The 24,447-nt window shown below is 35.5% G+C and overlaps 2 protein-coding genes across 3 annotated transcripts in view; both read right to left on the reverse strand.

Annotated features, from left to right (window-relative positions):
- Positions 1-18,302, reverse strand: part of LOC127518596 (mucolipin-1-like) — a 36,609-nt gene extending 18,307 nt beyond the window's left edge. The window contains exons 1-15 of one of the 2 annotated variants that reach the window (XM_051905500.1): positions 18,043-18,302; positions 11,538-11,779; positions 10,930-11,094; positions 10,514-10,670; positions 10,075-10,156; positions 9,887-9,983; positions 8,164-8,263; positions 7,948-8,054; positions 7,718-7,867; positions 7,480-7,581; positions 6,987-7,109; positions 5,994-6,110; positions 5,822-5,911; positions 5,364-5,494; positions 20-3,166 (exon numbers count right to left, since the gene is read on the reverse strand). In XM_051905500.1, the coding sequence (XP_051761460.1) occupies positions 3,130-3,166; positions 5,364-5,494; positions 5,822-5,911; positions 5,994-6,110; positions 6,987-7,109; positions 7,480-7,581; positions 7,718-7,867; positions 7,948-8,054; positions 8,164-8,263; positions 9,887-9,983; positions 10,075-10,156; positions 10,514-10,670; positions 10,930-11,094; positions 11,538-11,779; positions 18,043-18,082 (1,740 nt within the window). In that variant the 5' untranslated portion in view covers positions 18,083-18,302 and the 3' untranslated portion in view covers positions 20-3,129. Of the gene's footprint in view, positions 1-19; positions 3,167-5,363; positions 5,495-5,821; positions 5,912-5,993; positions 6,111-6,986; positions 7,110-7,479; positions 7,582-7,717; positions 7,868-7,947; positions 8,055-8,163; positions 8,264-9,886; positions 9,984-10,074; positions 10,157-10,513; positions 10,671-10,929; positions 11,095-11,537; positions 11,780-18,042 lie in introns of those variants that run through there. The other variant, XM_051905489.1, reaches the window with a different exon arrangement.
- Positions 18,303-20,657: 2,355 nt separating this feature from the next.
- On the reverse strand, positions 20,658-24,419 carry trappc5 (trafficking protein particle complex subunit 5). The gene is made up of 3 exons (XM_051905622.1): positions 24,305-24,419; positions 23,699-24,025; positions 20,658-21,670 (listed from the first exon to the last, which is right to left on the reverse strand). Exons 2-3 carry the CDS (start codon positions 23,966-23,968, stop codon positions 21,374-21,376), a joined length of 567 nt encoding a protein of 188 aa, XP_051761582.1. The 5' UTR covers positions 23,969-24,025; positions 24,305-24,419; the 3' UTR covers positions 20,658-21,373.
- Positions 24,420-24,447: the final 28 nt, after the last annotated feature.

The following is a 24,447-nucleotide window of genomic DNA, read 5'->3' on the forward strand; positions in this document are numbered from 1 at the left end:
TAGGAGATAGGAACATTACCTTGAGGTACAAAAACATTTAAGGCTTATCAGAAGTCAGAACCTCTACTATAGCCTCTGTTCAAAAATAAATGCGTAAAAAGTGATTTGAAAATGTGGGCGCACGTGTCCTTCAGGAAATTACGTCAGGAATTTATTACACTCCCTTATGAAATTGTATTTTTCTTTAAACACAGCGGGGAGAGAGAAAAGCGATTAAATCGCCTACAAAAAGCTGATTTTCTAACGCCAAAATGTGTATTCATTGCCTAAAAGTATTCAGGCAGAGAGAGAGAGAAAAAAAAACAGTATGACAGCAAACTTCATCCTGTTATAGACAAAGACAGGTTCATTGATGGACAAGCAACACTTGATTTTTGTGTACGTACATGAGAGGGAGAAAAAACACACAAAACACATTTTAGTCTGAATAATGAATATCTCAAAAGGAAGCTTTGTGAAAGAGTGATTCTCACAGGCCTGCAGCTGTGCACTGTACATTGCTCTTCTTGTCTAAACCGGTTTTATTTAGGATCTGCTTTGTCTTTAATATGCTCATCTGAATCTATGGGTGGGTGAAGCTAATCATACAACACCAACATCACTGAACCTCCTTACAGTTTTTGGCTGCACAAGACAGACAATTCCTATCCTCACTCCTATACGGTTAACTGAGAATGTAAGATTGTGGATATTCTGAGTACATTTAGCATCACAGAAATGATTATGGATAATGCAAATTAAGTTTAAGTCTCAGAAGATTATCTTTCTTGTTGTACTGCTGTTAGACCTGTCATCACAATAGACTTACTGAGGTGGTAAAATGAAATCTCTTCCTGTTAAGTCATTGTGTTTGAATAGCTGGGTGTGGCTCATATTCAGACACCAGCAGCAGGTTGAGAATGGTAAAGCAGGCCTTTATAGAACTGTTCTCTCGTTACCAATGGCCACAGGTCTGAAATCAGCATCTGATGGGGTTTGCTGTGTTTGAACAGTGTGTGTAATCTCTGTCTGTGGTTTCAGATAGCCATGTCAAACGATGTACACTGGCTAGTGCACCTGCTTAGACCAGCTATTCAAACATGCCTACAAACACACCTCTACACCGTTCTTGGCTAAATATTTTTACAAATCAGTTTTTTTCAAGTAACTTTAGGTGCTACATTAAATTTGAAATTTTTCAGATTTGTGGGGGGAAAAAAATGCTCTCATTACACCACCTAGTGGTCATATGGTATAGTAATGAATGACTACACGTTTATATGGTTAATGTATAACAGCAAAAAGGAAAAAGTGACTATATTAAACAGACATAAGAAAATCTCTGTATTGAACATATACATATGAACATTAAAATAACACATATGACCCTGTCAAGAACAAAGTTCAGGAAAAAAAATGTGCAATGACACTTATACAAGTGTTTAAAACGAACAAATTAAAAAAAAAAACAGGAAATGAAAAATCCTCCAGTTTGAAGGTCAGTAGATTTTTCTACATCATTTGATCTAAAATGCATGTTTTTGACAGCAAAATGGCAAAGTATTTGCACAAGTTGTCCATTACAAACCTTAAAAAAAAAAAAAAAAATTAACAGGATAAAATGAAATATGAAATATTTCAGGTACACATCTACATCATATGACATGATGTTGAGACTTTTCTGAACATCACTTGGTGTAGCTTCACATGTTAGTAACAGAAAATATATTCTGTTTGCAGATTGTGCGCTTTAAATTCATTAACAGAAAAGCATCAGAGCCAACTCAATACAAGTACACTAGAACATGTTTGAATCACAAATTAAAATAATACAGGATAATTAAAATGAAAAGGAAAGCATGTAGTATGACCATAAAACTGACATCAAAATAATATGACTGGTCCCACTTATTCTGTACTTGAGTAAATGGCTTGCACAGGCCCTAGAATTTAAATATTTATACTTGCTTCTCTCTCAGTCAAGTATAATGGAGAAGATAAAATCAGGCTTGTTTGTCGTCTGAAGTGAGACTCATGCATGATATGGATCAAGCATTTTTGATGGGTTCTATTGTTCTAATCTGTCACCATGGTAACAGAACACTGTGCTCTCACCAGCTATCCTATAATAATAACATTCTTGAAGGCCGCTGATATAAAACAAAGCTGATGGAGAGGAGCTGTAAGTCTGTATTTCTCTAGATCAGCAAGGGTGAAGCTATGATTTCATTTGACGATATGCAAACGGAGTGATTTGATTCAGTCTGCATTTAAAACAATGAATCAGTATGTTGAAAAATTATAGAGGTGGTGAACTTGTGTATCAAAAGCAAAAAAAAACTAATGAATCATCCTATTCAACATCACATCCAACAATGAGGTATTATAGCCATCTTTACACATCAGAAGAGTGTTAAGGCCAAGTTTTTGAGGCATTCTGAGCATGTATTTTTGTTATGGGTAAGTGTAGGTGACTTTAAGACACCAGGGAGTGCTGTTTCTGAATAAGTGCTGAATAAGAGCCAGCTTTACCAAAGCTTGATTATGTTTAATCACATGGTCTCCTCATCTTTTGCTGCTAAACGCACAGGCCTGCCAGTTCAGTCTCCTTTAGAAACATTTTCTGTTGCAGACATTACATGTGACTAGATGTTAGTAACTCAATTATATGAATCACTCAATAGTTATGAATCATTAACCACCGTCACACGCCACTTTGTCTCTCAGTATTGGCAACAGATGACCCACTTGCACACCACAGCACGTGCACTGAACGAACATGTGGGATCAACATTCAGGGAATGATTACTGTACATATCAGCTTCACGTGTGCAGTTTGTTATCTGTCTAATAGTCTTTCAATTCAAACCTTCTGACTGTTTTAATCAGTACAGACTAAGAGAGGGCACTGGGCTGCATTTGGCAACCTCCAGAATTAAGTTAAAACTAAATACAAGTTGAGGTAAAACTGTAATTTTCTCAGATTGAAGCGATTCTTCAGTAAAAATCATATATGATCTCTACTTCAGGTCCAAAGTGAAGCGGCTGTGACTTTTTGTCTGGAGCTTTCCACTGGCTTCTGTCTTGTTGCACTACCGCAGTGTGACCAGCAGAGGGAGGAGGAGTCAGGCCTCAAGCCTCAGGACTTCACTAGTTGACAAGGAGGACGTCTTCATATGTGGTGGTTCTGCAGGGTTACACCAACAGACACAATTACAGCCTTCAGTTATATTAAAAAGTGAAGTTTTTTTTTTTTTGGTAAAATATTTTCTATTATCCCAGTTTAAAGTTGTGATAAAAACTCATCTTTTCTTCTATACTGTGATGTACATCCAAGTGTAACGGATTATTTAAAAAATAAAAGTGCAGTTCTTTGCATCGGCTGTTGGATTTCTGAGATGTGGGTGTTGGACTGAGATGAATGTGAGTTTGTAGGTGTGGGGTTTAAATCAGAGATTCTCAACCAGGGGGCCGATAACAACTAGGGGGCCTCAACAAACTTCCAAGCAGGCCTCAAGATGAATTAAAGGGTTAGTTCACCCAAAAATGAAAATTCTGTCATTAATTACTCACCCTCATGTCGTTCCACACCTGTAAGACCTTCGTTCAGATATTTTTGATGAAACCCGATGGCTTAGTAAGGCCTGCATTGCCAACAATTTATACTTTCAGATACCCAGAAAGGTACTAAAAACATATTTAAAACAGTTAATGTGAGTACAGTGGTTCAACCTTAATATTATAAAGTAGAGCTGCATGATTCTGGATAAAATAAGAATCACGATTTTTTGGTTTCAAATAGAGATCACGATTCTGAATATACAACCAAACAAAATAACATGCAATTTACTACTACAAAATATAAATTGCTGACTCTAATTGCTGGAAAATGTTTGAATGAATTATTTAAAAAATGGTTTTGAATGAATTCAATGACTCATTAATAAATACTTGTTTCATTGCTGGATGAATCAGTGTTTTTAAACGAATCTTTTGAATGAATTATTCAATGACAAACAGTCACTTGTCGCCACCTAGTGGAATTAGATGTAATTGATACAACCGATTTTTGACGTGCCAAGTTCGTTTCAAAAGGTAGTTTGCTCTATTTTGATCGCTATCGTAGACATCGGTGTTTAAATACTAACTTAAAACTTATATCTCAGTACTTCTGTGATAATTTGAATATTTGTAACACAGAAATAACTAATGTGTGATTCAAAACACATATTTGAATGTTTCGGTATGATTTTGTCAAAGGTTTAAAAGACGCGGAAGAATCGTTGTCATTAATAAAGTAGGATCGCGTGGGTGCTTGAATCGTGATCGCGATCTTTTTACGATTAATCGTGCAGCTCTATTATAAAGCAACGAGAATACTTTTTGTGCGCCAAAAAAACAAAATAATTACTTTTTGAACCACTGATTCGAAACAAAAGATTCATAAAGCTTCCAAGCAGTGTTTTGAAATCGCCCATCACTAGATTTTGTTGTTATTTTGGGGGTCTTTAGTAGCTTTCTGGGCATCTGAAAGTGTAAATTAACTTGCTGGCAATGCAGGACTCACTGAGCCATCGGATTTTATTAAAAATATCTTAATTTGTGTTGCGAAGATGAATGAAGGTCTTACGGGTATAGAACGACATGAGGATGAGTAATTAATGACAGAATTTTCATTTTTGGGTGAACTAACCCTTTAAAATAAAGCTAAAACAACTTTTTTTTAAAAAAAAGAAAAAGATACTTAGAATTTGGTTGATTTTATAATGAACATACATCTGTCTAGTTATGCAGTTAAACTGTCTAGTTTTATTTCTTTGAAATAAAAAAGGTTGCGATTCACTTGTTTAAATGGATGAAACGTATGCATAGATGAATTAGATTAGACCATAAGATCTATAACATGCATTTAGAAAATATTTCAATTTCATGCTGACTTTAATACACAGATTTTGCTATTTTATTTGTTTGTTTTCCAAGTTTATGTTACTTGGCGGCAGGTTCTTTTTTTTTTCTCTCTTTTTTGTAAATAGTTATCACTGCAAATATGGATTGCAAGTTGGGCCATCATTTTTGTAACATCTTGGACATCTTTTGTAACATCATATTTTTTTAATTCATAACTTCCCCTTCCCTCTTGCAGTGACATCTTTTTTCTGATAATGTGTTTACTGGCACAAGGGCGGGACAACCTGTCACTCACATGAGATCGCAGCAATAGCAAACAACAACTATCCAACGATCCAATCGATTCCCCATGGACACAAAGTCCCACCCTACATTTTCACTTAGATATAAGTCTCAATAGGGAAGAAAAAACTAATCGCAACTTCCATTTCATGTCAACTTTAAGAGGCATTTTCTTTGTTTCTATAGTGACACACCTGTCACAGCAGCAGAAGAAAGAGCAGGGCGAGGTCTCGATCCCGCGGAACTTTCCAGAGCAGGGCGTGTCAGTGCACTCAGCGATGAACGCGTGCAGGTCAGTGATATGGACCGGCTCCTGAGTCTGATGCTGAATGGAAAAGACAGGATATCACATTACCATACTCAAGCTGTTTGAATCATCTTACACTGTACTATCTGTCACCTTCTTGAGTTAATTAGGAAAAAAAACTATTTATAATTTACAATAATACAAATAAAAAAAGATAATAAGAAAATGACACTTTTATTAGATTAAAAACAAACTAAAAATAAAATATGATTAAAAACATAGAATCTTAATGAATTCAAAGTTTTAAAATGAAAGTTTCTCTATAAAGACATTCATGTTTGTGCATGTGCGAGGAACAAAAACATGTTTTTAATTTAATCTCTTTAACTCATCTCTCACTCTTACCTTGATGGTCTCGTAAGCTCCCGTGATGAGAGCGATAAAGAGAGAGAGCACCATGTAAATGAACAGAGAGATGAACGTGTAAAGGTAAACCTGCAAAAAAACCAGAGTAAATTATTGATCTGAATTCTGTAGCATTTGACATGTATGTACCTGATTTGAGGGTTAAACTCACCTGACTGAAGACCCAGACCAGCATGCTGCTCTCTTGCATGCCACTAAAGGTCACAAACATGTCATCTCCATTGATCAGAGAGAAAAGACACTCTGACACCAGCGAGAGAGAGCGGAACTGAGGAAACACCACATACCATAGATAATGAGATAATTTGCTTATGTACATACATATACACTACCTTTCAAAGTCTCTTATGCTCACCATGGCTCCATTAATTTGATCAAAAATGCAGTAAAAACAATAATATTGTGAAATATTATTACAATTTTAAATGATTGTTTTCTATTTTAATGTTTTAAAATGTCATTTATTTCTGTGATGCAAATTTGAATTTTCAGCATCATTACTCCGGTCTTCAGTGTCACATGATCCTTCAGAAATCATTCTAATATGCTGATTTGATGCTCAAAAAACATTTATTATTATCATCAATGTTGAAAACAGTTGTGCTGCTTAACATTTTTGTGGAAACCGTGACACATTTTTTCAGGATTCTTTGATGAATAAAAAGTTAAATAGAACAGCATTTATTTGAAATGGAAATATTTAAAAAAAAAAAAAAAAAAAAACAATAACAAAAAGTGTCTTTACTGTCACTTTTGTTCAATTAAGGGCATCCTTGCTGAATAAAATATTCATTTCATTCAAAAAAACAAATCTTACTGACTCCAAACTTATTAACGGTATATACACTATAAACCTTTTACAGTTTCTGAAAAACACTCTCTCTTTTGGACTTTTATTACATCATATTCTTAAACAAAATGATAATGCCAAAAAGATCAAAAGGAAATGACTTATTGCTAATATATGTTTATATATAAAACTGCCAAACAAATTGACCCTGTGAAAGGGGAATACTTCTAATAACCAACTGGACATATTCTTTATTTTACTCCGAACTAAATATGCCATCTTTCTGAACATGTTCCATGTACTACTGTATTGAATTATTTTGAATTATGCTTAATTTAATCTTAAATTGTATACCTTAACATGATATGGTCCTAGCACAATCCACCCACAGAAGCAATAACCGAGGTATATCACCGCCACACAGCAACAGAACCGGATCACATTAGGGAATGCAGCTCGTAATGTGACAATGAGAATCTGAGAAAGGAAAACACCATATAGTACACAAATTCTACATCCTAAAAAACATTTCAATTGTTTCACAAGCACATCTGCTCTAGAGATGTGGTCACATTTCAGGTGCATTTAATGAGCTTGCTCTTTTTTTTTTGCATCAGTTGTTATTTAAATAAAAAAAGCTGTGGTGCATTTATTCCAGAATATAGGCAGGAATTTTTCAACCAAACCGCATGATCTAGACACGTCAGCAACCTTATTGAAAATAATTTAATAAATAAAAATCAGTAAATTCAGCTCTTTTTGCTCTAAAGATAAAGGAATATTTGAAATGTGTAAATGGCCAGTGTAACCGCATGTACGCTAGTGTGTGGGTGTGTTTGTCTCTCACATTGTACTTCTGGAAGAAGGTGAGGTAGCGAATAACTCCAACCCAAACCAATAACGTCGAGGTGCCCAAAAGGATCCCACACTCATCATACGACGAGAGGTTCTGAGGGTTGAAACAAAGTATCATGAAGTATCAGTGCTGATTGTGGTGACATAATGCAATGGTTCTTTGTTCACCTTCGTATACATAAAGGTTTTTATACATTTCTATTTTCTGAAGCTCATCAGCACTGACTGACCTTTAGCTCAATGCCGATCTTAATTATGGAGCCTGTGATAGTGAGCACATCACTAATGATGAGCAGAATATACCATCCGTTAATGAACTCCATTCTGTCTCCCCAACAGACATTACGCTTCAGAGAGGTCTTAAAGTACTTTACAAACTCCTGAAGAGAGAACATTAGGACAGGATTCACTAAGTGATCTTTGGTATATTAATGTGGAATTGTTTGATACAATATCTTACATTTTGAAGAACGATTCCTCTGATGATAGAGCGACCACAGAGGAGCAGTGAGAGAATACACACCACTGCAACCGTCACATCAAACCACACTCGAGCATAACTATCAGCTAGAGACAGAGAGACAGCTTGTGTACAAGCGCACATAGATATTATCTACAATGTAAAAAAATAAGAAAATCCCATAAAATTGATCTGAATGAGGTAGTTGAATCTTACCGTGTCCAGACACACTTGGGTCTTTACATTCCTTTATGGAGGCCTGATTATCCAGACTGATCTTAACTTTACCACTGTGGGCTTTGTTATCCAGCAGAATCTAAGCATAAAATAAAAACATTATATACAGTAAATACAAACATATATAGAAACATTAAACTATTAGTTTGTGTGTGTATGCCACGAATGCCATGAAGAATTAAGGCAGTTCTGAAGGCAAAAGGGGGTCCAACCCAGTACTAGCAAGGTGTACCTAATAAAGTGGCCAGTGAGTGTGTATAAATGACATATTCTTTAAATAATGTATTATTTAGCATTATTACTTATGCACCAAACATTATTACTTATGTACCAAAATGAAATTACTTAGCCAATTGGAAAATCTAGACACACAGGGTCAAAAACTAAAAACTATAATTACAGGAATACAAAAAATTACTAGATACAACAGGCCAAAAAACAAAACTAGACAGACAGACAGATAGACAGATACAGTGGCATGCGAAAGTTTGAGATCCCCTTGCAGAATCTGTGAAAATGTGAATAATTTTAACAAAATAAGAGAGATCATACAAAATGCATGTTATTTTTTATTTAGTACTGATATTTTAAGATATTTTACATAAAAGATGATTACATATAATCCACAAGACAAAAAAAAGCTGAATTTATTAAAATAACCCCATTCAAAAGTTTGTGAACCCTTGGTTCTTAATACTGTGTTGCCTGGATGATCTACGACTGTTTTGTGATGGTTGTTTGAGTCGCTTGTTTGTTCTGAGCAGTTAAACTGAGCTCTGTTCTTCAGAAAAAAATTCTGAATTTGAAGATCAAGGTAAATTGTACATAATTTGTCTTCTGGGAAACATGAAAGTATCATCTGTTGCTTCTGAAGGGCAGTACTAAATGAAAAAAAAAAAGATATTTCAACAAAATAAGAAAAATTTGGACATCTTCATCCTATTCAAAAGTGCATTAATGCATCGTGTTTCCTCATGGAGCATCAGTGAATGTTTAAACCTTTTTTTAATAGTTGTGTTTGAGTCCCTCAGTTGTCCTCAGTGTGAAAAGATGGATCTCAAAATCATTCAGTCACTGCTGGAAAAGGTTCAAATATGCAAAAGATGGTGGAAAACTGAAGAATCTGCAGGACCTGGAGATTTTTTCTGAAGAACAGAGCTCAGTTTAACTGCTCAGAACAAACAAGGGACTCATGAACAACCATCACAAAACAAAAAAACAGTCGTAGATCATCCAGGTAACCACACACAGTATTAAGAATCAATGGTTCACAAACTTTTGAATGTGGTAATTTTAATAAATTCAGCTATTTTTTTTGTCTTGTTGATTATATGTAAACATCTTCTATGTAAAATATCTTACTCAGGACAGTACTAAATGAAAAATAACATGCATTTTGTATGATCCCTCTTATTTTGTTAAAATTATTCACATTTTCACAGATTCTGCAAGGGGTTCACAAACTTTCGCATACCACTGTAGATAGATAGATATTTAATAGACATTTTACATATAATTTAAATAATATATTTTAATATTTTATGATTGTTGTATTTTTCTAGAAGTTATTCTATTTTTTGTATGCATTTTACATGCATGCTGCTTTTTCTCCATTACAAGTTTCTGTTAATAACTGGTTGTTTTTCTTTACATTTTTTATCTTTTTTATTGGGTTAAAGTAACATTTCATGTGCAAACTCACTGTGATGAAGAAAGTGTAACAGTCAGGAATTTCATTGTGGATGATGGTCTGAAGATTTATAGCTTTCAGCTGGAACTGTATGGTGACATTAATGAGCCTGAGAGAGAGTGTGTTTATTGCAGTTTTAGATTATTAATGGAAATTTCTGAGTAGAAGAAACTTATAGTAAAAAAACAAGTTTAACTTACTTGTGAAACTTGAGGGTGAAGTTCCTGTAATCACGGCCCAGACCTACTGTGGGAGTGGACAAAGGATTCACGCCAACACAGTCTACAGAGAGGAAGAGAGAAATTCTTTACCACCTAAACCAGCCTCGGTGGCCGACAGGGTCATCAGATGATTTTTTTTTAGAGTTACACGAGAAAGTGATTCCTGTGGTGCACTCAGTAACAAGGAACTGCAAGTAACAACAATGTGCAAAAAGAGGAAATGACATAATCTTTTAGTTTTATCAAGTTTTAATCAGAACTAATAAACAAACCAAAAAATGAATTTATAAGTGCTAGTAAACTAATATTGCAAATTCAAGTCTTTGCCTTGATCCTATACACACCTGCACAGGTATATTAAACAATGATTGAACAATTGAACAAACTAGGAGGAAAAAAGAGGCCGAAAACCTGTCACCTGTGACCACATGCGGATCGATGTTGAAGGTGTCGTTAGCTGGGTCGATCCTGCCTTTTTTATAATACTGCTGACACAGAGAAAGCGCACTCCCGTTCACACCAACATTGTACACATATGCATAGCGGCCCACTGTCATCTCCGGCAAAGCCAGGTACTGAAAGACAAGTGAAAGAAAAGGGCGTTATATAAGGCATTAAAAAAAACATGACCAGCTGCTATGGAATACATTTTGTCCTAAAAGTATAAATTCAGAAAACAAATTTGTGTTATGACTTCACTGGGCTCACTGCCCAAATATATCCCTCAAAATATATCCATTAGTTTCACAGTAATAATAACGAGATAGCTGCAGTGAAAAAGGAGCCACATGAATAAGAGTTATTGTATGTGTCAATGTCAAAATTACACATTACCTGTTCAATTGCGTAAAACATGTGATCGTAAACATCACTCTGTGTGTAAACAGCAAGTGCGTCATCTGAATCAGCGTAGTCTTTGAGAAAGAGGTGTTTAAACGAGGCTGTGTTTTCCTCTTTAAATGTCACCACCATCTCGTTGCTTAAGCCAAAAAGTACCAGCTAGAGATCATGACAAAGCAAAAAAGAACAAATTTGTATAAATTAACAATTGCTAAGTGCCAAATGAGAGTAAAAATAATATATATATATATATATGAGAGAGTGAGAGCGTATAATATATGTATATATTTTTGCCTTTATTCTTGTGCAACAGTGAATTGAATAGTTAAAATTGCTAAATACTAATTTTTGTTTGTGTGAGCCACATTTCCTCATCATGTCCTTTGTGGTTTCAAGTTGTGCCTTAAATCTCTCTAGAAATTCATGCTTCCTAGCCAACCTAGCAAACTCTGTGACACTTCAGAGTGCAAAACCAAAGGTTAATTCTGATATACCCATAGTAGGGAATGTCACAGTGGTTAAAGAATAATTTGAGGGGAAAAGTTGAGTATACAAGCCCTAGAAAGAGAACAACACTAGAAAATCTAAGAATAAATAAATACCTGTATAGTTACTATAAGAACCTTCAGTATTTGCAGACCCAGTTTAAAAGGTTTTCTGCCTTTGGCTTGGAACTTTTCACAGGGACTCATGAAGAAATACTTTAATTTCCTGCGCAATGCTTCCTCTTCATGGTCAGCACCTATCCAGCCATCTGTTGGAGGGGTCGGGCTGGGGTTACTATACTCCTCCATGCAGTCATTCGAACCATAGTGAGTCACCGGAAACAGCAACCTATCCTCTTCTGAAAGAGAAAGAGAGAGACGGATAGTATCAGTTGGATAATTCACAAAGTAAATGGTCTTTTTGCTTGAAACCACTGCATTCACATACACTACCGACCCTCAAAAGTTTAGGGTCAATCAGATATATTTTTTTTTTTTTTAAAGAAATTAATACTTTTATTCAGCAAGGATGCATTAAATTGATCAAAAGTGACAGTAAAGACATTTATAATGATACCAAAGATTTCTATTTCCAATAAATCCTGAACAAAATGTATCACAGTTTACACAAAAATATTAGGCATTATTAGGTAAATATTTCAACTGTGATAATAAGAAATTAATGATTTCTGAAGGATCATGTGACACTGAAGACTAGAGTAATGATGCTGAAAATTAACTTCGCCATCACATGAATAATTTTAAAATGTATTAAAAATAGAAAACAGTCATTTTAAATTGTAATAATATTTAACAACATTACAGTTTTTAATGTATTTCGCTCAAATAAACGCAGCCTTAGTGAACAAAAAAGTCTTACATACAGATCCTAAACAGAACTTTTTAACTGAATTTGAGTTCATATTTACATCACCATGACACAGTGGTGTTATTTAATTAAAAGTAAGACAAATAAAAGACAGTTGAAAGAGAAGATGGTCTCAACTAGAGCCTTAGGACGTGAACTTCAGTCTACTTGAGAAAGTCAGAGCCTATACGCGCACAACCCGAAACTTGAGATCTGACAAGTGTTCTCTTCTTCAATGTGTGATCACTTGATGAATGGGTGGTTAGGTGGGTTGTCAAAGACTTCACAAAAAAAAAATGTGAGGGTGTGAATTTGATCTATGAGACAACAGACTTGTTAAGGCTTCATTGTACCAATTAACGCAAGCATCATGCACAGATTTGACCTCCTGAAAAGCGTTGCACATCATGGTTCATGGATAGGATTTTATGTGGTTGCCAGGTAGCAAGAAAGTGAAAGAGGAACACAAAACACTTAAAATAGCAAACACCAAAACTTACTTTCTGTATGACTTTATTCTATGACTTCTGTGCACTGCCCTTGTAACTGTTGAAATTAGCAGAACTTTGATCATGGCATTACAATGCAAGCATCAAATCTTGATGTTTCACTCCATAGCGTGGTGGTGCAAGTCATGTGAAAGGGCCTTAAGGCTGGTTAGCTTTGTTAGCTTGTCAAGGACACGTCTTTAAAGTAGCGTGGCTGGTTTGTGAATCAATGTTGGATTTTGTCTCTTTTTTGTCTTCATTTCTTACAATGAAAAAGTGTCAATGATGTCAATCCTGCCATTGCACTTCCTGTACTGCTGTTCTGTAAGCAGTCAAAAATTATGCTTTGCTCCTTAGTTTCTTTTTCCACATCACTTTTTTAAAATCACTGACTAAACACTTCCCAAAAGCATTTTTAAGTCTTAAACTAAAGAAAATGGGGCCTTGACAAATAAAGCTTCAAAAAAGGTGTTTTTTAAAAAATCTTTTCAAAACTGATTTAATGCATATTTTTGGGTCATGAACAATGTGTTTAAGCAATTTTCAGTTTTGACTGTTTTATGTCAGGCAGTACAACCAAATAGTTGTATGTATATATACTGTAGTTGTACCACCTGACATAGAAAGAGTACCAACCACCCATACTTAAAAATTAGCAGTTTTTACTAGTATTTGAGAGATTTTTTCTAGTACAGTTTTTAATAGTATTTGAGAGAGAGAGAGAGAGATCTACAAACCACAGCCACAAGGATCAGTTGGGGTTCTCTGGATGATCCATTATCATGTTTACTGTTATTACCTTGTCAATTCATAATAAAAGAGCCATGTTTGTAGTTGTGCCACCCTGACATTTGAGAATATACAAATTGCTAGACAAAAGTTTTTCAATTATCTCAACAGCTTTAAAACTACTGATATTTATAAAATTTGTTTCAAACCTAAAATGGTGCCATAGTATTTAGTTTTTAATTTTTTATTAGTAAGACACATTTTAAATAGTTTTCTTAGTCTGTTCATTTGTTCGGACAGTTGCACCACCTGACATTTTGGGGGCTTAAGATAACAAAACATAAAATATGTATTATTTAAATGCACTAAAAATGAATTCAAACTAAATAGGTTGTATAAAATAAAGTGGTATATATGATTTATCAGATTAAATTAAAAGGAAATAATGCACTTGGACACAAAAAATATGCACGCCATGTCATTGAACCAAATGTGTCTTTTGGAAGTGGTGGCTAAAATATATATATGTCTTTCTTGAGCAATTGTGTGAATTTCTGTTTTATAAAAGTCTTTGTGCAAACCAAAATGGTAAGTAATTCATGAAATCCTGTGTTATTTTCACGATAGCTCTTCCGCAATGCAGTTATCTCAATTACATGACTACAAGGTGGGGGGGTAATTGTTTCAACTTTTCAGCTAAAAATTGTTTGTGATTTAAAATCTGATTAAAAAAAGGGTTGTTTGTAGGGTGGCACAATAGGCTTTATGCTGAACCTAGCTAGTTATTATTTTTCTTGTTGGTTATTCGATTTAAATATCTAAATGTAAGTGAGAAGAAGAAAAATAAAACACTTTTAGATATCAATATGCATATGTGAACCGGAATATGAACATGAACCGGAAGCGATGCAACATTTTTTACAGAAAACGGTACGCATAACCGCCATTTGGCCCCAATTGACTATGAAATAATAATAATAATAATAATAGGGTAATAATTTTCATATTATTCATCATATTACTACTAAATAAAACAAAGTAAGAAATATTTTGCAACATTTCACAGTGAATTTAAAAACTAAAGTATTTAAAAAAAAAACAAAAACAAAAAAAAAACACTAATTTTATTTTACAACACAACTGTAAATTAACAATGGTAATATGGTAATATTATTTTTTAAAACTTCAAACCAAAGAGCTTTTATTTTAGCAAAAACAATGCAAGGAGCTCTTAAATTTTCAGCCGGTTTATAGGTGCTTCTCATTACAAGTTTGGGAAGATGGTTGGCACGTTATGTTCCCAAATACATGTAATAAACAACCCAAACTCCACAGATGCAGAGATGAATTCGTGTGGAGCAGCATTGAGCATTATGAGCAGCTTGTGCTTTGCTCTTAAACATGTTGCACATATATTTATTTAATGAAATCACAGCTGATATTTTGACAAACATTTTTTTTTTTTTTTAAACAGTGCACCAAGCCATTTTGCGACTTCGGTTTTATTCCAATTCAGATGTATTTTAAACATTTACGCCTACATATGTAATGGAAATTTGGTGGAACACCTTTTTTCATGCCTCATAAATACCACATAAATCACAATCCAGAGTGACAACACCTAATCTAGACTGAAAGGAAAGTGAAATACAAAAGACAAAAGTAAGTGGGTCAGCCACTCAAATGAGATTAATGAGCACAAGCGTGTATGTGCTGACAAATGGGAAATTTCATACAGCGCCGTTTTATTACTGCATAGCAGAGAAGTACAGATACTAAATACACTATTATATTTCTCGAAGTTCCTGTAACGTCCACATTGAGCAACTGAGATTTCCCTAATTTCTTTACTCTCTTGAACATCTGACCTGCAGATCACTGCATGATTAAGCAAAAATGCTGTGTTTATGCAAACCTATTGGTAGAGTTACCACTTCTCTCTCTAATCAAAACCATCATTCATTGTTCATCTAGCAGCAGATCTGTGTGCCGGTCCGTCTGTCCCAGCCGATTTACTGGAATCTTGCCTTAAAACACAATGCCTCAAATGCATCAGATTTTTGTTACTGTATAACAGGAAGATTTTTGATGTAGTCTATTAGAGTGATAAGAATCTTGACAGCAAAATCGCAACATGAGGGTCTGAAGCCGCTCGTGAACACTGGAGTTTGACTACAAGCGATAGTCAATCAAATGCGAAAAATAACAAGAAAAATGTCATCCGTCTTGTTTTACAGGTAGCCATGTTTTCTGATAATGGGTGTACAGCGGCTCCTCACACACTCTTGCTGTCATAATATGTCAGAATATCAGCATGTTATAATAACCCTATCAGAGATGACATCAGGGGTTGTCGTTCTGCCTTGGCCACTCGTGTACTACACACACCCTCACACAAACACAAAGCAACCAAATAAAAGATCCATATATTTCTGAGGTACATGACACACAATTATGAACTGAAATATTATGAAAAAAAAACTAGTCATGCACAACAATTTCAGCAACCGAAAATATTCGGCTGAAACAGGAAGTTAATGGTTTTGGAGGGCCGAAATCATTGATTGAAACGGTGACATTTAAGGCTATGTGTGCATTAATTCAGATTCATTTGAAAGCACAGAAGTCCACAATAAGACTGAAAAGAAAACTGAGCATTTTAATGACACTCCTAAAAGTGGATAAGTTTAAAAATGTCATTTTTGAGTTGTAGTGTGAACTGTTAAAACGGAGGTATTCAAAAACGATGATGCATGTTTAGTCATGTGATGCACACTGTACCCATATAGATATCTATGGTTATACTGGCATGTGCTAGTTATATGTTATTCACTTTCACATTCTTCATATTACATTCCTGCAAATATGACGGAAAATGTACTTGAAATTGCCGTCCTGCAGCAAAACATGATGGCGATTGTGTTTTAGACCATACATGCAATAGCGATTGAGTGCGACCTGGACGAACCAGTAAGTGTTTGAATATTTTGTTAATAAAATGGTTGTGCCAGAAGAATAGCATGTGAACTTTATGTCTGGTCTCTCGGTATCATCTCAGTGAGCTTTTATTATGTTTTACACATGCATAAAGATCATTTAAGTTACAGTGTAACTTGCTAATTTTGTATTCAATGTGAATTCATTTTCGCAACCCATTTTACTTGTATACTTTTCAGCATAATTGGCCAGAAAAAAACAAAACAAAACTGTAGATCTTGCTTTAATCCATTATGAATTGATTGGATGTTGAAAAGCGGAAGTTACATTGCAGAACAGACTTAGACATAAACAGACAGCATCCTTTTTGCGCACAAAAAGTATTCTCGTCGCTTCATAACATTAAGTTTGAACCACTGCAGTCACATGGACTATTTTAACAATGTCTTTACTACCTTTCTGGACCTCAAAAGGTGCAATGACGTTGCTGCCTATTCAGATACCTCTCGGATTTCATCAACAATATCTTAATTAAGGTCTTAAGGGTGTGGAACGACATGAGGGTGATTAAATAATGACAGAAATTTCATTTTTGGGTGATCTATCCCTTTAAGAAGATAAAAACATTAAAGAAAATACATGAAACTGGAAAAAAATAAATGAAACTTTGCTTATAAACATTCAAAGTCACTGGAAAGTGATATAGAGCTGTATTTTGGTCGACAAACCTGGAACTACTTCTTGGCCATGAAATTGTGGTTTCCACCAATATTGTGGCAGGATGTTTGATACCTAATTGAATACTATGGATAGAAAACGTGCAATAGGACCTTTTAACATCGGTCAGCCCATCAAAATAAAGAACTCAAGAATGCTGTGGTATAAAACAGATTAAAAATCTATACGCCTCCAATTCACAACACCCAAGATATCCGAAACTGAATCACTGGGTCTTTTTGAGCAGATCAGGTGTATATTCTCCTAACATTTAATGATTTTATGGTCATTATAAACCGAGTGAAATGAAAATGAAAACAGGTGGCAGATGTAGTGTTGTGTACTGGTTTACACAATATCCAGCAAGTTTTACCCCATAAACATAATATCAAGCCTCTGTATTATGGTTTAACTGTAGAAATAAAGTCAATAGGACACAAATGAGGAAGAAAAAACGAAAACTAGCATGTGGAAAATACATCACATACATAATCCACTAACACAGCAGTCCATCAGACCTTGTGAATCATCCAAACCACAAAATCTTCCAACAGACGTCAAATACTAGACTAAGGCTAAAAACAGCACAAACATAGTGTTATCCTGCGCTCGTGACCAGTGATAATCAACTCCTGTGTCTTTGGCATTTCATATTCTTGTGCATCTTAAGTACTTCTGTGCAAAGCATATACACTACACATGTACAATAATAAATACATTACAAATGTAAAATAATAAAAGCACTATTTTGTACTCCACTTTATAAGAATTCAGAACTATAGATCCATTTTTTGCTGTCTAACACCTCACTCGAGCACTAAAAGGCTTCATTATAATCGTTCATAATCGTCACATCGCAAGCATTATATTGCCGATCACTCACCGGAGGAAATGTTGGCTTTATTCGCGTCCACTGCGGCCATGTCAGCGATTTAAAATCACGTGCAGAGGCTGCCGGCATTAAAATCCCAGTTCAGTTCACAGCACAATGGGACGTGAATGTGTTCAACAGCCTTTTTTTTGACCCTCTGTAGTTAATTGACGGGTTCGTCTCCGGTTACTGCATGTTTACAAGCACTCACTCGCGAGCAGCACTGAACTTCCGATGCTTGAGGTCATGTGACAACATCATGTGACAACCTGACGCTGCTGAGGTGCCATAAAACTTTCATTGTTTGTGTGTGTGAGGACACTGAAAACAAAGCTTGTTGTGTGTTATTCACCTCGAGTGATATGTGAAAACTAATTAGTTTACGTAGGCTACGTATTCTTGTGATTGTTAATTCAAATTTACCTGCCATTAGTTTTAAAAAAAAATAGCAACATTTCTACTATGAAATAAATCAGAGATGATCACTACAATGTTCTTAAAACAAAATGTACAATTTAATTAGATTTTCTCTATATTTTAATTTAAAAATGGCATTACATTATCAGTAACATTAAACACTTTTATATGAAGTTTAATTTACAGATGTCTTATGTTTTATAAGTACTGTGCTTCTTTTTTTTTTTTTTTTAACTCTGTCACAAAAATTTTACAAATTGTTTGTTCTTATTTTTTCTTATTTTAAATAGGTCCTGCTGGTACCAAGCAACACCAAAAAAAATGACTACTGCATTACATGTCCAAAAAAAAAAAAAAAAAGGTAATTTTTGCCGTTTTCTCAGTTGATTCAATAGATGAAGTTGAAAGTCAGTTTGAGACCATGCTGTAGTCATAATTCATTCATTAACTGAGGTGATTGTGAATGATATATGTATATACACACAGCTGTGGCCAAAAGAAATTGGCAGTGGCATAAATTTAGTGTTTTGCTGCTTCAGTTGTTGTGGAGTGATCAGATTCATTTCAAATAATTGCAAAAAGCTTCATGGGCCAAAAAAAAAAAAAAAAGAAAAGAACTTTACCACAAAAAACAAAATGTCACTGGTTTTTTGTTTGTTTGTTTTTTGGCCCTGGCACAAAATGACCAGCTATCATCATTTCACTAATCATATCATTGGCACATGAGAAAGTGTAAACAAGTACTAGTCAGGTAAAATCTCTCTATCATTCTGACTGGATTATAAGAGCATAAAAACTATAAAAGGAGGGAAGAAGTGCTTCCAATCATTGTTTTCTTGTTTTAGCAATGGTTTCCTTCAAAGAAAGATGTGCAGCCATCATCGCTTCAAAATGGACTCACATGCAAAGAAATTGCTGCAAAGAATATTTTTTTTTCAAGGACAGGTTCAACGGTAGTGAACCTCTTCAGGACATCCCAGAGTGTCCAGCAAGCTCCAGGACCGTCTATTCCTGATGAGGAATCATATCACCACAAGTGCAGAGCTTGCTCAATATTGGCAGTGGTTGTGCATCTGCACATACTGTGAGGCAAAGACTTTTGGGCAATGGCCTGGTGTCAAGAAGGGCAGAAAGAAACCACTTCTTCTTTGTCTGGAGAAGAAAAGGTGAATGCTACCATGAGTCCTGTATCGTGCCAACAGTCAAGCATCCTGAGACCATCCATGTGTGGGGTTGCTTTTCATCCAAGACAGTGGGTTTTCTCACAACTCTGGCCAAAAACACTGCCATGAATAAAGAATGGCATCAAAACTTCTCCCAACGATCCAGGTGCAATTTGGTGATGATCCATTCACCATGTCACAAGGCAAGAGTGATAATGAAGTGGCTCAGAGATCATTACATTGAAATTTTGGATTTGGGCCTGGCAACTCCCCAGATCGTAATCCTATAGAGAACCTGTGGTCAATCCTCATAAGGCAAATTGAGATAAACTCCGAGCAGTAATAAGGCAAGAATGGATCACCATCAGTCAGGATTTGGCCTAGAAGCTGATATCCAGCATGCCAGAGCCAAACTGCAGAGGTTATGAAGAAGGGTCAGCACTGTAAATATTGACTCTTTCCATATATTTAATGTTTTTGCCAATAAAAGCCTTTAAAACTTATGAAATGCTTATTGTTTTCACTGCCAAAACTTTTGGCCACATTTGTGTGTTTGTGTATATATATGTGTATATATATTATACATTATATGGTCTTGACCCATACTGAATGACTTTTTTGAGATAATTGAAGCAGGAGGTTGCACCCAAATACAGCTTAAATACCTCTGAACATTTTAAAAAGATTACTGTTATTTTCAGTGTTTTCCCAGAGGCCAAACATATGACCAAGTTCATGATTTTTACAACATGACACTATTTACAAGAAATCAAGTTACAAGCACTACCAAAGGTCATGATTACACATACAACTGCTAAATCCAGTTCCTGACAAAAGCTACCATTTATTGCAATAAAACTGCTGTAACTTAGTGTTAGCCACCACTCACAGTCATCAAAAACACAAAATGTTACATTATCTTACAGTTTTGATAATAATCACTGTCATGTTACAGTATAGTAACTACTGTATACAATGTTTAAGTGTTTAGGCAGAAACTATGGTTACCATGGAACATTTATGTACGGAACAGTATTTCCCCATCTCTCCTCGCAATGTACAAAGACTTTATTATATTGTAGGACAATGAAAGAACATGTGAACAAATGAAACATATACACATACATAGATCAATCCTCAATACAAAAATGATCAAGAAGTCCAAATGTAATTTATGCTGTAAATAAAACTTCATACAGATATAATTTTATCATTTTGCCATATGTACATTGCCTGCACAATTTAGGGAAACTAAACCGTTAAAGGTGCGTTTGAAATTTTTTCCTCACAATATCTGTGCAGTTACATGCTGTTCAGTACATTTTATACTCAACTCAACAACGCAATAAGATCCAAACCTAACAATCTATTTAATTCTGATTTAATTATTTATTACAATTTATTCATGTTTTGTTTAGTACATATGCAAAACAGACATCCAAAGATTATGATCTTCGTATAGAGAACTGTATGATAACCCTTCACTGCATTAGTGTATCAGTAAAAACATCATTTTGTCACTGGATTGGACTAGTGAGGTGACTGTGCTGATGTGGCTTGTCCTCATCAATATTCTGTAACATTATTAAACAAGCAATAGAGACAGATACAGAATATAAGTTATTTGAGATGTGTGCTAAATACAGTGAATTTGATAGCAAAGCTATAAAAATTAATGAAAACACAATCAATTCAACTTAAATCCTACTGAGACTCCAGACTCAAGGGTAAAACTTGAGACTTGACCTGTGCTAAGCATTCTGCTATCTGCCATCAAGAGCTTTATCTCGAGCAATGACTGCCTCATCAAACTTGATCATCAGTGTGGTTCCCTTATGCCAGTGGACAGTGACTTTGGCTGGGAAGCCACTGTGGGTTAAGATAGCCTCAACAATGCCACCAGTGAAGGCTGCACAGTTTAAAGTGCTATTCTCTTTAGGTACTGATATGTAGGCATTGATCAAAGGCTCCTTTTCAATGATGTAGTATGTTTTGTCATCATCGTTGGCTTGTTCCAGTTTGTCTGCCTCCTTGCCAAACAAAGATTTCCACACATTTACCTAGGAAGAAAGTAAGAAAGAAAGTTAAAGGGTTAGTTCACCCAAAAATAAAAATTCCTTTATCAATTACTCACCCTCATGTCATTCTAAAAACACAGAAGTTTTGTTCATCTTCAGAACACAAATGAAGAAAACATGAATTTACATATAATGTGCATAGAGCACTCAAATTTGGTAAACGGAAGCTCATTTTTTCCACACAATATCTGCGCAGTTACACACCGTTCATTTGTTTGTCACGCGAGAACCAGTGAGGTTTGTTCTTCCTGGTCAAGCAAGTACAGTTGAGCTTCCGTTTACCATATTTTAGCTGATCAATGTTTATCATTGAATAAAAGCATAATTTAAATCTGTTCATCATATAAAGTGATCAGAAGACTTGGACTCATATGAATTTATTTTACGATCTCTTTACGAATGACAGTTTTGGGTTAAAGGGATAGTTCACCCAAAAATGAAAATTACCCCATGATTTACTCACCCTCAAGCCATCCTAGGTGTATATGACATTCTTCTTTCAGACAAATATAATCTGAGTTATATTAAATAATGTCCAGGGTAATCCATGCTTTATAATGGGAGTGGATGGTGCCCCAAAATCTAAAAAAAGAAAAAATGCACTCATCCATTATAAAAGGAGTCCACACGGCTCCGGGGGGTTAATAAAGGACTTCTGAAGCGAAGCAATGCATTTGTGTAAGAAAAATATCCATATTTCAAACTTTATAAACTGTAATCTCTAGCTTCCGCTAACTGTCATATGCGTGTTCACGAGAGAGTGGGGTCCCAGCTAATGACGTAGGACGCATGCGCAGGATTATGAGCTCCGGTGACAAACACGGAAGTGCAGAGGAAAGAGCAAAACAAAACACCGGTCACGAATTAAAAGTACAAAACTAGGATTTGTTAAGAAATATGTCGGAGGATTTCGATATAAGCCAAGAGAAGACTTTGTTTTTTGCCCAGCCATATTTGTTTGAACTGGAGTATACCGACCAGGAACTCCGGGAGATGGAGGAGGCTGCAGCAGCAGCAAAACAAACTGAAAAACTGTTGGCCGAGGCATGTTTATATTGTCGGAGTAAATGCCAAACACTAGCGAAAACCACGTTTAGCCAAACCCTGTAAGTCACATCACCAAAAACAGCAGGATAAGAGGGAGACAACACACCCAGATATCAAGCAGTAAACAAACCACGCAACTGATAGAGCGGTAACTCACCCATCTGATGAGCCGAAAGTGGTGGAAGACGCAACAGGGTAGAGAGCTCGCAGCAGCCCGATGGCAAAACTTGCAGGCAGTAAAACACAAGTCTGCATCCTCTTTTGATGTCAGCGCACATAATCTCAAGACTTTAGCTTTGTTGAAGCAACCCGGATATTCACAAGAAATCAGCATTTTAACACTAATAAAATGTAGAGTATAGCTCAAATAGTTCGCTTCTTCATGTGGATTTCCTTTGCTGTACACAACTTGGTTCTCGCAAGACTAGCATATTCTCACCGGAGCTCACGCTGCGCATGCGTCTTGTATGGATATTTGGATATGGATATGGATATTTTTCTTACACAAATGCATCACTTCGCTTCAGAAGGCCTTTATTATCCCCCCGGAGCCGTGTGGACTCCTTTTATAATGGATGAGTGCATTTTTTCTGTCTTTAGAATTTGGGGCACCATCCACTTCCATTATAAAGCATGGATTACCTTGGACATTATTTAATATAACTCCGATTATATTCATCTGAAAGAAGAATGTCATATACACATAGAATGGCTTGAGGATGAGTAAATCATGGGGTAATTGTCATCTTTGGGTGAAATATCCCTTTAACAGACTTTCAGTGGATGGACAGAAATCTTGTTAGTTTGTATTTCAACGATGAACGAAAGTCTTATGGGTTTGGAACAACTTGAGAGTGCATAACTTATAACAGAATTTTCATTTTTGAGTGAACTATCCCTTTATAGCCAATGGGAACTTCAACCAAAATGATCTACAATATGTAAACAAATAAAAAGTAATACCTTAATAAACAGAAGTATGTTTAATACTTTGGTTTCTCTTTTCCCATTTTTCTCCCTCATCACAAGAACATCCAGAAGACTGGCTCCAACACCTTGACCCATGTCAGCCAGCCGGGCCTGGAGCTCAGACACCGAGTACACGCGGCTCTGACAGTATTGGACCATCTCAGAGAAGAGCAACGCGAACGCGCTAACGCTCACCTCCGTTTTAGGACGCGTGAGCGAGCGCTCGAGGATAGCAGATTTGCCTCGCGTGAAGCGGACCTCCATTCCGTCCACACCAAATTTGAATCGCAATCTGAATTAAAGAATGAACGTGCCTGAGCCCTGGAATACAATGATAGTTTGTGTTATAAATCAGCACATTGTACTTTGTAAATATATATATTTACGAATGCGTAGAGTTGAAATGTCAATTAACGCATAATGTCATTCATTGCTGCTCTTATCATGTAGCTGTTGGCCTCTGGTTACATTATGGGGTTTCCTAAATATATAGAGGCTGAATGTACTACGCCGAACATGCCACCGCTAGTACAGAAATTATATGAAATGATAAAGCAGGTATCAAAATTACAGCATATTTCGTTGCTCACTAGCGTTTACCTGATGTTTTGTGTTTCAGTTCCGGATCCGTGAAGCCACGATTAGTACAAATGCCATTGTGACCGGATATTTTCAATATAAAAGTAGGACGGGGAATAGTAATGAATTTACGTTTGTGAAATATAGCACAGTATTTTGTAGTG

The sequence above is a fragment of the Ctenopharyngodon idella genome, chromosome 1 (genome assembly GCF_019924925.1).
Source record: "Ctenopharyngodon idella isolate HZGC_01 chromosome 1, HZGC01, whole genome shotgun sequence".
In the NCBI taxonomy this organism is placed as follows: Eukaryota; Metazoa; Chordata; class Actinopteri; order Cypriniformes; family Xenocyprididae; genus Ctenopharyngodon; species Ctenopharyngodon idella.